General features: G+C 32.5%; 1 protein-coding gene across 1 annotated transcript; it reads left to right on the plus strand.

Annotated features, from left to right (window-relative positions):
* The first annotated feature begins 6,554 nt into the window (after positions 1-6,554).
* On the plus strand, positions 6,555-16,019 carry LOC114315852 (uncharacterized protein At2g33490). Its single transcript, XM_028262465.2, has 11 exons — positions 6,555-6,918; positions 9,335-9,407; positions 11,117-11,191; positions 12,064-12,125; positions 12,228-12,296; positions 12,959-12,987; positions 13,062-13,269; positions 13,381-13,605; positions 14,159-14,212; positions 14,488-15,517; positions 15,727-16,019. The coding sequence occupies exons 1-11, from the start codon at positions 6,808-6,810 to the stop codon at positions 15,735-15,737; spliced, it is 1,947 nt and encodes a 648-aa protein (XP_028118266.2). The 5' UTR covers positions 6,555-6,807; the 3' UTR covers positions 15,738-16,019.
* Positions 16,020-16,525: the final 506 nt, after the last annotated feature.

The following is a 16,525-nucleotide window of genomic DNA, read 5'->3' on the forward strand; positions in this document are numbered from 1 at the left end:
AGAGGGATGTATGAATTAAGAACGGATTGAATCGTTTCTGACCCATTATGTTCATGAAATGTGTAGGGTCAAGCACAAGGGCAAATCCACCGGCAGATCACTGTGAGTAATATCTTAGTAAAGATATTTTAAAGTATATTATTTGTCCAATTACTTTCTCCTATTTGAGTTCATATGTTTGTTTGAATTGAGGACAAATATTTGTTATACCATACGATTAGGCTAAAGGCCGTTTGTCATAATTGGTTGGGCGAAGGCCGTCGGATATGAATGATTGGGCCAAAGGCCGTCAGATATGAATGATTGGGCCAAAGAGTGTCTGAAATGAATGATTGGGCCAAAGGTCGTTTGACATGAATGAATGGGCCGAAGGCTGTCGGGCATGAATACTTGGACTAAAGGCCGTCGGACATGAGTAATTGGGCCAAAGGCCGTCGGACATGAACTGTTGGGCCAAAGGCCGTTTGACATGAATGAATTAGGCCTGAGGCCGTTTGATATGTTTAGATCGCTAGTCATTTGATATATTAGATAGAAATATGAATTGGGTCCACGGCTGCCTAATGTATTTTGTTCTAAATACTGCTCATGTACCTTCTCCGCTTGATATTATCCACTGGGCTTTCGCTCATTCTCATTCATGTGATTGTAGGTGAGCCAAGCAATATCCAAACCCAGCCCCAGTGAAGCAGGTGTGAAATAGTCAAGTTTTGGGGAGTCAGCCTATACGTCTCACGCACGAGACTTGTTTTGGCCCTTTTGTTCTTTTGACATATTTTTGTTATGTTGGCGAGGACTTTGGATTACGGTTGTATATAAGCTTTTGATTGGCTGACCATGACTTGAATGATCCTGTTATGTAAAGTTACATGTTAACTCTCTTTGATGTGGGTTGTTAACGAATATACGTGAAATGTTATAATGTGCCATGTAAGCACAGCTCTATGGATAAAAGGTTTAAGTTACTTCCGTTTGGCCTCTTAACTCTGTTGAAATATATCTAATTTGGTCTGAGGCCATAGGTAATCTCTTGGTTACTGGCCGGTTATGACCTTAACCCATGGGGACGGGTTTGGGTCATGACAAAATCTGTCTTAAGGATAGAGTGTCACACACTCGACTTAATCTTTTAAATATTTATTCGGTTCGGTAAAATAAATTTTATAAGTAATTTATTTTTATTTATTTGATTTGTTTCAAATTATTTATTTTACACAGAAGATTGTTCCAATAAGAAGAACCAATCTTTGGTTTAATTAGTTATATAGTATCATTTATAATATGAGATTATGAGTTTAAATTCTACGAAAAGAAATTTGATACATTTTATGGTGTTTATTTAACTTTTAATATGAGAGTTATGTACAATTGTTAATTTCTTTCTCAATTTACACTAGTGGTAACTATTGGACAATAAAAACACACTATCAAAATTTGAGTATACAGTCAAAAGACCACATATAGATTTATCTATGATACATGCAACAAACTTCTTCCTGTTCTTGTTTTATCTATGAATAATATGCATAATAATATCTCGTATCACAAATAAAATGTTAATATAAGCATTATTAATAGATTAAATTCTCTTTTGTTTGTCTGGATCACTATTATTGGATGTGTTCCAACCAAATTACTCACTAGAGGCTTAAAATAAAAAAAAATAAAAAAAAAGGAAAGAAATAAATAAATAAAAGAAAGTTGCCAACTCTTTTGTTTTTCACCCCGAAACTCTTGCGGCATCCTTCATTTATATATATACAATTTCTTACAATCTAAACATTTCATATGCCACTTCTTTGAGCTTTTTCAACAATTTATTTTCCCTTCTTTAATTTCTATTATCATCCTCCATCTGCAATGGGTTGCGGCATGTCAAAGTACGGCCTAGTTGATGTAGGCACATGTGGCTTCCTCTCTAAAAGAAATTTCGAGGAATTGCATATGGATGGCACCGCTTCCACCAAACTACTTATAAAGGAAGATGTTGAATATGATGACATCGATTTCAATCATAGTTGTAATAGCCTTTCTTCACCAACAAACAATGCTAATATTACTGTAAAAGAAACCACGACAACAACTGGTGGTAATAATAGCTCAATGAACAAATTTGGTGAGGGTGAGAAGGAAACAGAGGTGGATCAAGATGAGAAGGGTGGTAACAAGAATAACAAAGAAGAAATCAAAGAAGAAGAAGAAGATGAACGAGGAAGAAAAATTTCTGATTTTGATGGTTCGTTAATTGGTTCTCCAAGTTTTAGGGAGTATTGCACCAATGTCGCTAAAGATGACTTTAAGGATGATGGTATGTTTTTAACCATTTTATGGATGATAAACAAATTTTGGAAGAAATAAAAAATAAACATTGTTATAATAAGAAGAAAACAAAAAGATTTTTTCGTGGAAAATATCTTATAATCATAGTCTACAACTATGCTTTAGAATTAAGCTATATTTTTATGAATTTTGAATTAAAAACATTTAAGATAAATTTGCAACTAGCACAAGAACCATGATTATTTGATCATATCTATCTATTTTGCAGGTAATAGTGATGGAGAAGAGAAGGAAACTAAGGTAAAAGGTAGCCATTGCAATGCATCTCCAAAATCCAATGAGGTATATGTAGCAACCATAACTGCTATTATATGTTTCTTACTCCCATTTTCATATGAGTAAAGCAAATGATAATAGAAAGAATAACTCTAAGTCAAAAGAAGTATGCCTTTGGTAGGGCAAATTATCCAGGGAAAAAAACATTACTTGCTTAATTTTACTACAACACAATGTTTCTACCCTTTTGAAGCCAACAAACACACCATCAATTCAAATGCTTAAAATTTCATAAATTCTTTAACTAGTGATAATGAAAGTATTCATTCTTTGATTTGTAGAAAATAGTTGAATTACAGGCGAAGTTGAGTTAATTGGGACATGACTTGGATTCAAAGAACATCTAATGTTGCCATTAGATTAAGGAGGGGAAAACATAGTGCTTTTATTATGTTTCTTTAAAAATATAATAATACTATAGAATGTGTTTGGCAGGGACCGATGACCAACTCAACAAAAATTGAGAGTAAAGGAAGAAGATTTAGAAAAGTATTCCCAATAGGTAGACCATCTGCTATGAAAAAACTTCTTCTTATTTCTGCTTCTCGTGGTAGGCATGGGAAATCAGTTGAAAAAACCATTTGATCCAATCGTTGTACAAGGCGAAAGAAATTATTTCATTATAGTGTGAACATGTATATTTTCATATGTTGTAAAGTTTTTATGTAGTCATTTTTGGTTTCCGTATTATCTTTGCTTCTCTTTTTAGGTTAAGGTTAATTTTATATTTAAGGTTGTATTAAGTGACTTTGTAAATTCAAGGAGAATAATGCAATATTTTGACCACTCTTTTTCTAAAATCACATGATACCAGAGTCATTGTAGGCTATAGTTGTACCTTGTCGAACTCTAGGTCAATTGCGACTATTCTTTTAAGTTGCAAGTTTCTTTTAATCGCAGTCAGAGAACTTGACAAAATAAGCTTTCTGTTGCAACAACCATAATTGACAGTCTTCTATCTTGCATAACAACAATTGTAACCCACCTCTCTCTCTTTGCAGTCCACCACTAAAACCTTTTTATTCTTTGTAGTGATCGGCGATAAGTATTTTGTAATAATATCTCCTCGACAATAGCAACAATCATCCTTTTGTCTTGACAATCGTTGTTGTCTTCCTTTTGTACAGGAGCAATATTTCATTGTTTGACATTTGTGGTCTTTATATTATGACCCAAAACCCGCAAGGGATTGGTCGTTTTTACTTTATTTATTATATCTGAAAATAAATTACAAACTATTAAGGTTCAATTAAATAGAGATAACTATTCTTATTGGCCCAATATAATTATAAAAAAAATCTTCATGGTAAACGGAAAATATCACTTATTTTAGTATTAAAGAAAAAACAAAAAAGTTAATAAGATTACTAAACAATATCACTTATTTAGGGATTGTTTGGGATGACCTAAATAAGTGTATTTTTTGTCTTTTTACTAAAAGATGTGCAGAAAAATAGAGAGGTGATGTGATAAAAAAAAATTAAAAGATAAATTATTTTTAAATTGTCAAACTTGACTTTAATAATTATAAAATTGAAAAAGTCAACAAAACTTTTCATTTTAGTTTTGACTCAAAAAGGTGCATTTGAAAGTTGACTTTTTTTTTTTTTTTTTTTTTTAATTCTTAAGCTATTAGTGAACTCTTTAAAATTTTGAGTCATTTTTTTTTTTCTAAATCCATTTGGATTCAAAGATTCTGAATTTTATTTTATTTTTTAAATTCATTAAAGACAAAAAAAAAAAAAAAAAACTATTTTTTTAATCAATAAGGCGTAAGTGTTGGTTTTTTTTTATATCTTGATTTTTTAATAAAAAATTACTATTTTTTCAAAATTTTAATATAATTTAGATTATGGATGCTCAGTGGATATTTCGATCCATCCAAACTGACCGAACCGAATCGATCCGTCGCATTTTGGACGGATGTGTGAAGACAAGTGAACGGTTGCAGATTGATTTTGTCCAATCTACTTAGTTTTGGATCGATGACGGATTTGAGATTCATTTGGCCGCAACTGAACCATCAAACCGCGAGCACTCATAGTAATTTGTAAAATTTTATATTTTCAATTTGTTTAAATATTTTATTTGTATTTTTAATTGAAAAATTGTTTAGATATTCTATTGTGTTTTCAATTTGAAAATCCTTTCATCAAATGTCAAATGTTGATATTTGATATTTTTGTATGAAAAATATAAGGCTTAATTTTGTCATTTTTTAAAAAAATTAAATTAAATAGTTTTTAATAAAAAAATAATGAAATAGTTTTAATAATGCATGATTTTCTTATATATATTTATTATTGGTATTTGACAATTTACTTGATAATGTTTTGATTATGTTGAGTTGGATTGTTATTCAAAAAAAACATTGACAAATTATTGTATTATGTTCAAAATTTGTAAAAATCTAAACTGTCAAACCGATTCGTATATATCCGTTTATCCGCATCTATCAATCCGGCAGACGGATGCGAATTAATTTTTTTTAATTCGCCAATCTAACAGATGGATGACAGATTAAATTTAACTAGCAAAACACCCTTATTTTAGATGAACATAGGTATGCTTATTAAATTTAACTTGCAAAACAAACAAAGCTTCAGCAAATAGCAAACACCATACAATAGATCACATTTAGCAGATAAATTCTCACACAGTCAAAGGTTTGAAGTTTTTGATGACAAAATCTATAATTGTGTTTGGCACTTTCCTTCTCACAGCAAAAATTGACTTGACTATTTCCTTCGTACAACTTGACAGCGAACTTACTTCTAGAATTTGCCACGTCATAATGTTACATACTCGTAAAAAACACAATCCAATAATCCTTACCTACTTGTAATTGGTTTAAAAAGAAAAAAATAAAATAAAATAAAAAAATAATTAATTCAAATTATTTTAAGGGTTATGGAAGTCCCAAACTTTAAAGATTCCAAACATTTTTGTAAAACCTTCCAGGTCCAGTTACAAATTCATGTAATGCCAAATTCAGTTATAATATATATATATATATATAACAAATACCTTAAAACACAAGGAAAAAAAATGAGAAACATAAAATATAAATTTTATTTTGTTTATCAAAATTTTCATGTTTTCACTTAATTTTTTTGTGGCTATTTTAGATTTTAAAGACTAGCTGCTTTTAACTAATAAGACTTAAATATTTTAGTCAAAAAATTATTAAAAAAATTTAATTCATACATAAAAAGAAAATTAGATCCCTTCACGTTTGATATATATATATATATATATATATATTTTCAATTTTTGAAAAATAAAAAATCAAAAGAATTCTTTTCAAACATATTAATTTTTCACTTAATATTTTAATAAAAAAATTAAAAATCTACATGCTCTAAATTTGAGTTTAGCTAAAATATTTAACTATATGTCTAAGACTATCTCCAACTCAATATATTTTTGCTAGTCCAACCCTATCATCAAGTATCAAATTTAGAATTTCTTAAATCTTTCATTAAATTAAGAATGAATGTGTCTTTCATCAAATTATTGTTTATAACCGTTGAAGCTGCAAGTCATTTTCACCATCAGATATCCAATCAGTTATGCCCCTGGATGGCCACCTTCTTGCAAAAATTTGTTAAAAAATTACACTAGCAAATTGACCGACCGGACATTAGCTCGGTCGTTCGCCCAATCGACAGGTGTTTTGATTAAAGTTTAAAATCTTTCGTTGGAGCACATGATATCATATGGAGTTTTTACTCAAATTTAGTGAAAAAGATACAACGTTAGAGATACTCTGACATAATGAAATTAAAAAAAGAGAGAGTTAGAAATATTATTATTTAATATTAAAATTGTGAAAAAATATTTTAAAATAGTAAAATAATTTTGATTTTTTTTAAATGAATAAAATATAAACATTTGATATTTTTTATTACAAAATTGGTGGACAGGTGTTACGACATAAGCACCGCACTTTTCACATAAGCCAATAACGTCAGAATTTTTTTCGTTTCACAGTTCATTTTTCTCATTCTTTCCTCTCTCCTTCCCAATACAGTATACACACTCTTTTTTTTTTTTTCTTCTTCTTTCTTTGGATTTGAAGGAATGAAGGAGTAAAACAGATTTGATTCCTCTCTGTCTGTATCTATATCTCCATCTCTTGCCCCATATACGTACAGATTATATATATATTTCTGTTAGGGTTGGTTTGAAATGAAGTCTCTTGGGAAACTGCGTAAATTTGCACTTCAAAAAAGCGATGGGAAAGAGAAGAGAGAGTATCAACCGTCGGCGCATTTGAATGATCTCGCTCAAGCATCTCAGGTTACTTCTTTGTCTTGTTAAACACTTCACTCTGATTTCTGTGTTTTAATTGTCTAACTCGATCTTCACTTTGAAACGTAAAAAATTTAAACTGACTTACAATTAGGGTTTCATTACTTACTTCCTCAAAACTTCTTTTGTGCTAGATTCTGTTTCTATTTCACTCTTTATATGATGAAATTTGTACACTTTGTTGAAAAAACTATGCTGAATTGATCATAATTAATCGCTCGTAGACCCAGAATTGAACTTCTTTGCATCTGTAATGTAATAATCCTTGTCTGATGATGACCCTCTTAGAGATTTTGGTTATTCTAGTTCTGTATTTTGTTTAGGGTACAATACAAGATCATGTAATTTATTTTAAATTTTTTGTTTCAAGATTTTCTTCTTAAATGCATAATTTTAGAATTGATTGCAGTCAATATGCAAGAAATTGATTAAATTGAATAGTTAGATCAATATGTGCTTTGTTAGATTGGATTTTGTCGTAGTGAATTATAGTCTTAAAGAGTCCAATATACAGGAAGCAGGAGCAGTATGATAGTTCTGATTTCAGCTTAACTCATGACATGTTCCCTGTTCATGTAATGATGTTAATGGAGCTTTGACTACTATTTGAAATAACCAGCCTATCTGCCCAAAAATGTAAGGACATTGAGCTGGTTGCTTGGCCCATTGCTGTACAACAGAACAAGAAGGGACTAGGGAGAAATGAAGTACATGTCCAGCATAAAAGGGCTTTTACCACAAATGCAATAATTTAAATTTAATAGTATTTAGGTAATTTGTGTGTCAAAAAAGATTCTGTAATAGGAAACATAACTGGTACTGGAGGCCATAGAAGAGGATAATTACTTCATAAATAACATATCCCTTTTGATTTTTTTGGTATGTGTTTGATGGTGGTCAAAAGGTATATTTAAGCATATACCTTAAATAAATTTACTAAGTTTTCTACTTCATATATAACATACACCGTTTGATGGTTGATTTTTTTGTAAATTTAGTAAATCAACCTCTCTATTGTGAAAGTTCATCTCTATACGTCTACCATTCCATTACCTCTCAAGATAGAAGGCCACCCGACCATTATCTTGAGTCACCTGCTTGAAGATGTCGTGAATCCTCCTCAACTCCTCTCTCATCAACCGAATCTATCAATTGGAGTTGAGACCTCTTTCCTTGAGAGTAAAAGGCTCGACTTCTTCGTCCTCCTCCTCTGTTAAATCTAGCGTCGTCCACGCTAGTTGAACTATAGCTCTTCTATAGATAAAGGTCATACCAAATGCATAAGGCTCCTATTTATGGTAAAGTCTAGTAGGTAACCCCGCCTATTTTTTTTTTTTTTGATTTTGATTCCCGTGATTCAAACCCATGACACAACATTGGGAGGGGTATCACTTGCCATCATACCAGATCATGTCCCCAAAATGCATCATCCTACATATATGAATAAAATTAAGATATAATTGAGAGATTTATCTTTTTCCTTCCTCGTTGCTTCTCAGTCATATTTACTAAGTTTGAACTGATTCCCTTTTGATTCCCACCAAGAAAGGAAGAACTTGGTGTTGTGGGGTCATGCTCAGTACTCAACCATAATGCTTCTTTCAGTAGGAAGGATGGAAAATTGGAAGGTTGAAGGCAGGGGAGATGGATAGACATCCCTATGGAAAGGAAGGTGCCTTTCTCCAACAAGCTTGACTAGAATAAAAAGATTATTTTTACACATGTTATTTTTGTTTGTGTTTTTTAAGCTTCATTCTCGGTAAAATTTACAGCAAGAACTAAATCATTTACCTTAGAAAGAGTTGAGAGGCACATCATGATTATTTTTAATGACGACTTTGATGAACAAGAACTTAGACACTTAGTTATGTATGATCAATTTTTCCAACCAAAAAAGAGAGTCAAGTATTTTATTCCCCTTGTTTTTATGTTACATTTTGTCCCCTTGGGTCTTACACAATCTCCTAGAAAGAAGTACTCATTTTTGACGTAGGCAATGCTTTGGCTTGGCACGCCTGCACCCCAAACCTTCTGTGTTAGCCAATTTTTGTGCACTATGCCAAAGGTTATGTGTGTACTCAATCTTTCCTCTCCCAAATAGACATTAATGTGTACTAATTGGGTGTTGTTTTTTTTTTTTTTACTTTCATATTAGCAATTGGCTATGGAAACCATTTGTTTTTTGTGGGGGAACAAAAAAGGTGTTAGACTTGTAGTTAGCAACTAGGAGGAAATAAAATGGTGCAATACTTGTTTCTCATTGGTGCTGTTGGCACTGCAATCATACCCATCTGTACCATCACTTGATTTTGTGGCTATTTAGACCGGCGACTATATACCTGATTTCAATTTTTGTCCCTTATTCACAAGCTTATGGTTTTGTTTATTTCTCCATTATTCACAGGATATGCAGGATATGAGAAATTGCTATGATAGCTTACTTTCAGCTGCTGCTGCAACAGCAAATAGTGCATATGGTACTTATTTGACTTCATTCATCTTCAGATGTTTCATGCTCTTGTTTTCAAATTTTCATACAAGGGTCAATTAGACAATGATCCATAGCTTGTGTGATACTAAGAAAGCTCTTACTGGTAGTATAAGCAACCATCAAACTCTTTTTTTTTTTTTTTTTTTTAACACCATGCACAAGCTTTTTAATGGAGTGCCTAAGGGTATGTGTTCTTTACAAATTTTAAGTGGCATTGCTAGGTAAAAAAATTCTGTTGAATGGACCAGTAGGTATAATTCGTTGCCATAGCACGAAGTTATAATCTGAAGTTTATTATCTTTTCATTAAAAGAATAATCTTTTAAATATGTGTAAACTACCAATAGGTTATAATATTTAGATTTAATTCCCATCAAGTTCTATTAAAAATAAGTCCTAGTAAAATCGTCGCTAAAACTAATTTTTTGTGACGATTTTTTGCATGTTGCTAAAAATTGACAATTAGTGACTTTTTTCTGTCATGGTTTTTATAAATTGTCGCTAAAACTTATAATTAGTGACGTTTTTCTGTGACAAATTTTTTAAACTGTCGTTAAAAGTTGAAAATTAGTGACTTTTTGTGACGATTTTTTTTAAACTGTTGCCAAAATTTATAATCAGTGACATTTTTTCATAACAACATTTTCAAACTGTTGCTGAAAATTAACAATTAGTGACGTTTTTTAATAGTATTCGACGAAAAACGCCGTTCAGCTTGCTTATTTTTGGTTTTCCAAGAATACTTTTCGGAAAATTCTACTTTCTTGTTTTTCATATTTTTTTTTGTTTTTACTGAATTTTTTTAATATTTTAAGCAATTTTTAAAAAAATTTTTTTTAGACACACCTATCATAAATACACATAAGAAGTATAATTTTTGTGAAAAAAATCTTTTAAAAAATCACTAAATATCAAAAATACAAAAAAAAAAAAAAAAACACGAGAATTCAATATATTTTTTGTAGTTTTATGTATTTATTAATTTTTTAAAATATTTTTTTCACAAAATTTTTACTTTTTAGATACATCTAAGTATGATGCATCTAAAAAAGTAAAAAAAAATTTGTTTAAAATTTTAAAAATATTCACTAAACATAAAAAAAACTAAAAAAAACTCAGTTTTCAAAATACTTAATCCAAAAAACTCAAATCAAACACACACATTAATTCTTGTAGGACCTATTGGACAATAAATCCACCTATTAGAACCTACACGTAAGTCTCCCTTTAAATATTTGCTCATATTCTCAAATCAGTCTCCAAATCTCTTCAAAGCCTTGTTCTGTATGATGAATTTTTCCTAAAATGATTTATAGAACATATTGGGGTTATCTGGATTTAAAGGTAACTTTGTATGCATGCTAATTTAATTATTGTATCATTGTTTGAGTATCTTTTGCTGCTGTAATCTGGTTTTCAAAATTAAGATACGGTGTTGTAATATGGTGAATAGGCGAAGTATGGCTTCATTTTGTGTATTGTTTCTATGACTGTAGCTTGTATTAGTACTGAAAAATGTTTAAACATTTACCATATTGCTATGCTCTTTCTTAGTATTTGGTTTTCAAGAAATTTCTACTTGAAATCATATTCATACATGATCAATGCAATTATATGATAGCAATTTTAGTCCTGTTTGCCTTTATGTGAGATTCTATCAATGTAGTCTCCCACTTAACTACATCTTCAATTTCAGAATTTTCAGAGTCACTACGGGATATGGGTACCTGTCTACTGGAGAAAACTGCATTAAATGATGATGAAGAAAGTGGTAAGTACATCATGTTTGGATTTACTTGGTAGTTGCCAGATTATTCTTGGAGCAATTGATCTTGGTGTGTTTTGAGTAACTTCATATGATTTGGCCCAGATGTCACTCAAACGTAGAACTTTGGAAAATATAAACAATCTCCAACCAGCTGTTATGCCTCTTATTTATGTATGCATAGATTAGAGAATATAGTAACCTGGTATTAGTTTTCACTCATTATACAGTTCTTTTGTCATGTAAAGCCTTGTTTGAGATCTACATTTTACGATAAAAGGGCAACAAGTAATGAAAAAAGGAAAGCCCGGTGCACGAGACTCCCACCACTACGGGGTTTGGGAAGGGTTAGATGTACATGGCCTTAATTTAGGTTTTATTCCAAAACTTATTTTAGTTTGTCAAGTAACTGTTGCTAGACTGGTCAATCAAGATCAAAGCTTTTAGATGATCTTGTATATATATATATATATATTTATTTATCTGATTCTATCTTTATTCATGCCTCTTTCTTTCCCCTTCATATTTATTAATATATGAATAATGATATAGGGTTTTTTTTTTCCCGCCTCTCTTTTTAAACTCAGCTTTACAACTCTGCATGTTAGTGTTTTTTTATTTTTGTATATAGAAGAAATTGCCTAAACTTGTGTTGTGAGTGAAGTTAAGAATATGATCTAGTAGTACCATACCTATTATTGTGATCATCACTATCATCTTGTTTTTTTTACCGCTTTGGTTATTATTCAACTGGTTTGGATTTTGCAACTCATGCGTAAAGAGGAGAAATCAGCATTTTGTCCAATCTGTCTCTTTGTTTCAAGATGTTGTAAGATACTTGGGAATTGTGCTGCAATCACTACTTTATGTTTGTGCAGGCAAAGTATTGTCAGTGCTGGGAAATGTGCAGTTTGACCTCCAGAAACTTGTTGATAGCTATGTGAGTTCTTATTGTAATGTTTTATGCTGCAGCACTCTATTTGATTTCATTTTACAGCATTGATTTTGACCTAGTAATGAATATTTTCTTTCTCCATGTCAGCGCTCTCATGTAATCCTGACAATTACAACCCCATCAGAGTCACTTCTCAACGAACTTCGGACAGTGGAGGTTGGTCCATATGGATTCTAGTGTTTTTTTGGTTTTTTTTATGCTGTTGCTGATATCTATGCCTGCAGCCAACTAGAAAACGAGTTTCTCATGAATAGCTATTGTTGGCTGATTAATGATCTTCAAATGTTTTCACCAATCAAATACACCGAACTTGGTCTTTGGTTTCAAGCTTGACTGCTGAACGAGTCAAGCTTGACAATTTCCTTAATTAGATTTCACTAAGGAAAACTGAAAAGTTAGGCCTCATTTAGTTTCAAAATCATAACCTTTAGCAACCTTATTGAAGAAATATTGATGGTTGATGTACAAATCAAACATTAGTATAAGTTAACAAGAACTTTTTTGATTTTGTTCATGGGTGATTTTTCTACTGTTAATACGGTTGAGTAAAAGTGAAATATCTTAAATATTTGACGTCTCAATTTTCAAAATGTCAATCTGATCTGCTCCCATCCAGCCTTCCTCCACCCTCTTTTTTTTTTTTTTTTTTTTTTTTTTTTTTTTTTTTTGTTGTTGTTGTCATTTTGGCTGCCTTCACTAGGAAGGTTTGTCATGGTCACCTTGTCATTGGTTGGATACCTTGACTACCTTGGTATGTTATGATGATGGCGTTCTTATAAATTTGTATTCAATGAGCTTTCTCTTGTTTGTTGGCACAGGAGATGAAAAGGCAGTGCGACGAAAAAAGGTACAAATCATTCTGTTAGTTTAACTTTGTATGATTGAAGTACATTTCATATTGATTAGTTACAAAATCTTTAGAAATTTGTACGAATACATGGTGGCACAACAGAAAGAAAAGGGAAAGTCAAAAAGTGGGAAAATGGAAGTTTGTACTTCGCAGGAATTACAAGCAGCTCGTGATGAATATGATGAGGAGGCAACCCTGTGCGTTTTCCGATTGAAATCTCTGAAGCAAGGGCAATGTCGCAGTCTTTTAACACAGGCAGCTCGTCATCATGCAGCTCAGGTGTTCTTTATGTCTTCCAATTAAATTCATATATCATGAATTCTCAATTCTTCTTGCAAGTTCACTACTAATGTCTTTGGTCTTTCCTCTATTGTTCTGCTGTGGATGCAGTTGAATTTCTTTCGGAAGGGACTTAAATTTCTTGAGGCTGTTGAGCCACACATAAGACTGGTTACAGAAAAGCAACACATTGACTACCAACTTAGTGGACTTGATGATGGGGAAGATGGGGAGAATGAAGGTGTTGAGACTAATGATGATGGGGAATTGAGTTTTGACTACAGACAAAATAAGCAGGGCCTTGATGCTGTTTCCACATCAAGGAATTCGATGGAGGTAAATTTGCTCTTTGGGATCCTGCTACATTAGCTTTCTTGTACGATTTTGACTGTCAACCCCATCCACTGTCTATATCATGGAGTAGAGCAGTGTTACCACAAAACGCTAATACCCTAGCGATTTACGTTTTGGCACATACATGCTGAAACACAGTATACTTTTGTTAGCAATTCCGAAACTTTTTTCCAATATATTTCATTAACATCTCCTTAAGAGGAAAAAAGCAAATATAATAAACTAAAATCTAAGGAGAGTGGATTGGCATAACAAAAAGTCTACTCACGTTCCAAGTGGCATAGGAGTAGAGAGTAACTAGGTACAATGACTTACATGTTAAAAATTTGTTGTTCATTAAGATAAAATACTAGGAGCTTAGTATAATGACCCTTCAGGTGTTGGAGGACCTATCAGTGATCAAGCTTAACTATATATTTGTACAGATTGAATAGGGAAATACAAGCAATTGATATATCTGATTGGGTTGAATTTTCACTTAATATTTTTGTATATTATCACCCCTTAATTTTTGCATGTAATGTGGATTTTGCAGTTAGATCAGGTGGATATTCCATGTCCTCAAGTTTCTACGGTTGAAAATGCAGAGGTAAAGCACTTCAGCATCCCCCTTGAATAATAGAGTGAAACAGTTGTTTTCCTGTAGACTATTGGGAGGAAGTAATCCTTGTTTGATTGTCTCTGGCGAAAGAATCAAATTATGTTCAAGGAAATCAACTATTTTGTTCTTCTAAATAGAACATAAGGTCTTCTGAACAACTTTTGAAACAACTTGGCATGGTGATAGAACAACCATCGGCATTTATTTTGTCTAGTTTGTTTGTCTTCATTTATCAATTTGTAGGATCCTGTTAATCTGTGCAGGTAAATCTTAACAAAAGCATGGGGGAGCATAATTTCAATCGGGAACATCGAGTGGGCAGCCATTCTGCCCCAATATTTGCAGAGAAGAAGTTTGATCCAGCTGAAAGGGCTAGAGAAATGCAGCCATCTGCTCGGAAGTTTCACAGTTATGTGCTACCCACTCCTGTTGATGTGAAGAGTTCGATTTCAAGAACAAATGGTTCAGATCTGCAGTTGAGGCCAACAAGCCATATTGGAAGCTCCCAAAGTTTGTGGCATTCATCCCCATTGGAGCCTGAGAAGCGTGAGAAAGATTTCACAGATGATAACTTGTCAGTGCCCACTATCTCAAAAGCACAATTAAAACTCAAAGAGAGCAATAGCAACAATCCCTCAGTCCAGGTCCCCCCAACTCTGCCTCAGGGACTCTCACTTCCACAATGTGATGCACATTATGCATATGATACAAAAAAATTCAAGAGACAAGCTTTCTCTGGTCCTCTTACTAATAAGCCATTGTCAACAAAGACTTCTTTATCTGCCAGTGGCCCCATTACCTCCTCTGAACTTCCCCAACTAGTTTCTGGATTGCTTTCTCGAGTGCATACTCTTCATCCTTCATCATCTCCAAAGGTGTCTCCCAGTGCTTCACCTCCCATTGTATCATCACCCAAAATAAGTGAGCTTCATGAGCTTCCTAGGCCCCCAGGTGGTTTAGCTTCCAAGCCAGCAAGTTCTTCCATTGAACACTCTGCCCCATTGGTCCTCAGAAATCAGGAGCTTTCTCCAACAAATAAAAGCCAAGCAGGGGCATTTAGTAGTGCATCCCCACTTCCAACTCCTCCTCCATTAACAATTCCTCGAAGTTTCTCCATACCTTTTAGTAATAAGAGAGGAATAACTGTCCATGTGGCCAAGCCATTGGAATCTTCTCAACATCCAGTCAAGGCTGAAGAAGTAGTTTCTCCTCCACTGACGCCTATATCCCTTTCAAACATCAAGCTATTATCAACTGTTTCCGAAGTAGACTCTCATTCTGGGCAAATCAAAGGTAACTAAAATTCGTCATTCCCCCCACACTCCTACTGCTGTTTCTTATATGATGCTTGTTTTTATTGTTAGGAATGGGGTTAAAAAAAAATTTGATGACGACGTCTTGTTTTACAGTCAGTAAGCTACATGTTTTGAGCAATGGAGTTTTCTTATCTTGCATGTTTTGTGTGTATGGTTCTAAATGTGAACCTTAATGGGTGCATGCAGGTGAGAGCTGATCCAGTGGCTTTCTGCTGAATACAGGTCTGTAAATATGATGTTTCGTGTTTGTTTCAAATTATTATTTTTAATGGAAGCTTTTCTCCATGGTGGTTGGTCATTGACTACGATGTGAATTCAGCTCTTCACAATTTTGTCATTAGAATGATTATCGTGTATTTTTCTAGAGAATGAATATTATATTTCTAGGCTGAGCAATTTCTGAACAATGTTGGATTTTTCATTTTCCAAAGTGAGTTAAGGGAATGATACATATTATGGGTGTTTGGTTTTTTGGTTTACCCATCAGCCTTCATATCCGGGTTTATTCTCCTCTCCTGGCAGATCCGGCACAAGGCCCCGAGTTTATTTTAAAAAGTTGGCCTTTTTTTTTCTTATTTATTTATTTATTTTAAAATTTTTAATCTTTAAGTTGAATATTGAATTGTCTTAAACCTGTATCCCACATTTTTTTTTTTTTTCTAATAAGAAGAAAAAAAATATATCCAAAGGAATTATAATTATGGAATATAAAAAACAATTGATTTGAATTGTGTATCAAATAGCATATTAATTATATCAAAGTACAATTTTATTAATTTTTAATCAAAATTTTATGAGTAATGTTAGGGATATTAAAATTTCTACCAAATGTCTTGCATGGATTGGTCTCACATAAATGTCGAGTCTACATTCATGTGAGACATTTGATAAAATATTTGGTAAAAATTTTGGGACTCTAGCATTTTTCATATTTTATATGGGTGTGTTTGATTGGACGGACTGGATAAGGGGGATTAGAATCCAT

The sequence above is a fragment of the Camellia sinensis genome, chromosome 1 (genome assembly GCF_055761805.1).
Source record: "Camellia sinensis isolate YWXY chromosome 1, ASM5576180v1, whole genome shotgun sequence".
NCBI classification, from domain to species: Eukaryota; Viridiplantae; Streptophyta; class Magnoliopsida; order Ericales; family Theaceae; genus Camellia; species Camellia sinensis.

Excerpts from the sequence above, each read along its gene's own strand:
- LOC114315852 (XM_028262465.2), top strand. The coding sequence starts at position 6,808 with ATGAAGTCTCTTGGGAAACTGCGTAAATTTGCACTTCAAAAAAGCGAT. Across the intron at positions 9,408-11,116 it reads AACAGCAAATAGTGCATATG|AATTTTCAGAGTCACTACGG; the intron begins GTACTTATTTGA and ends CTTCAATTTCAG. Across the intron at positions 13,270-13,380 it reads CTCGTCATCATGCAGCTCAG|TTGAATTTCTTTCGGAAGGG; the intron begins GTGTTCTTTATG and ends CTGTGGATGCAG.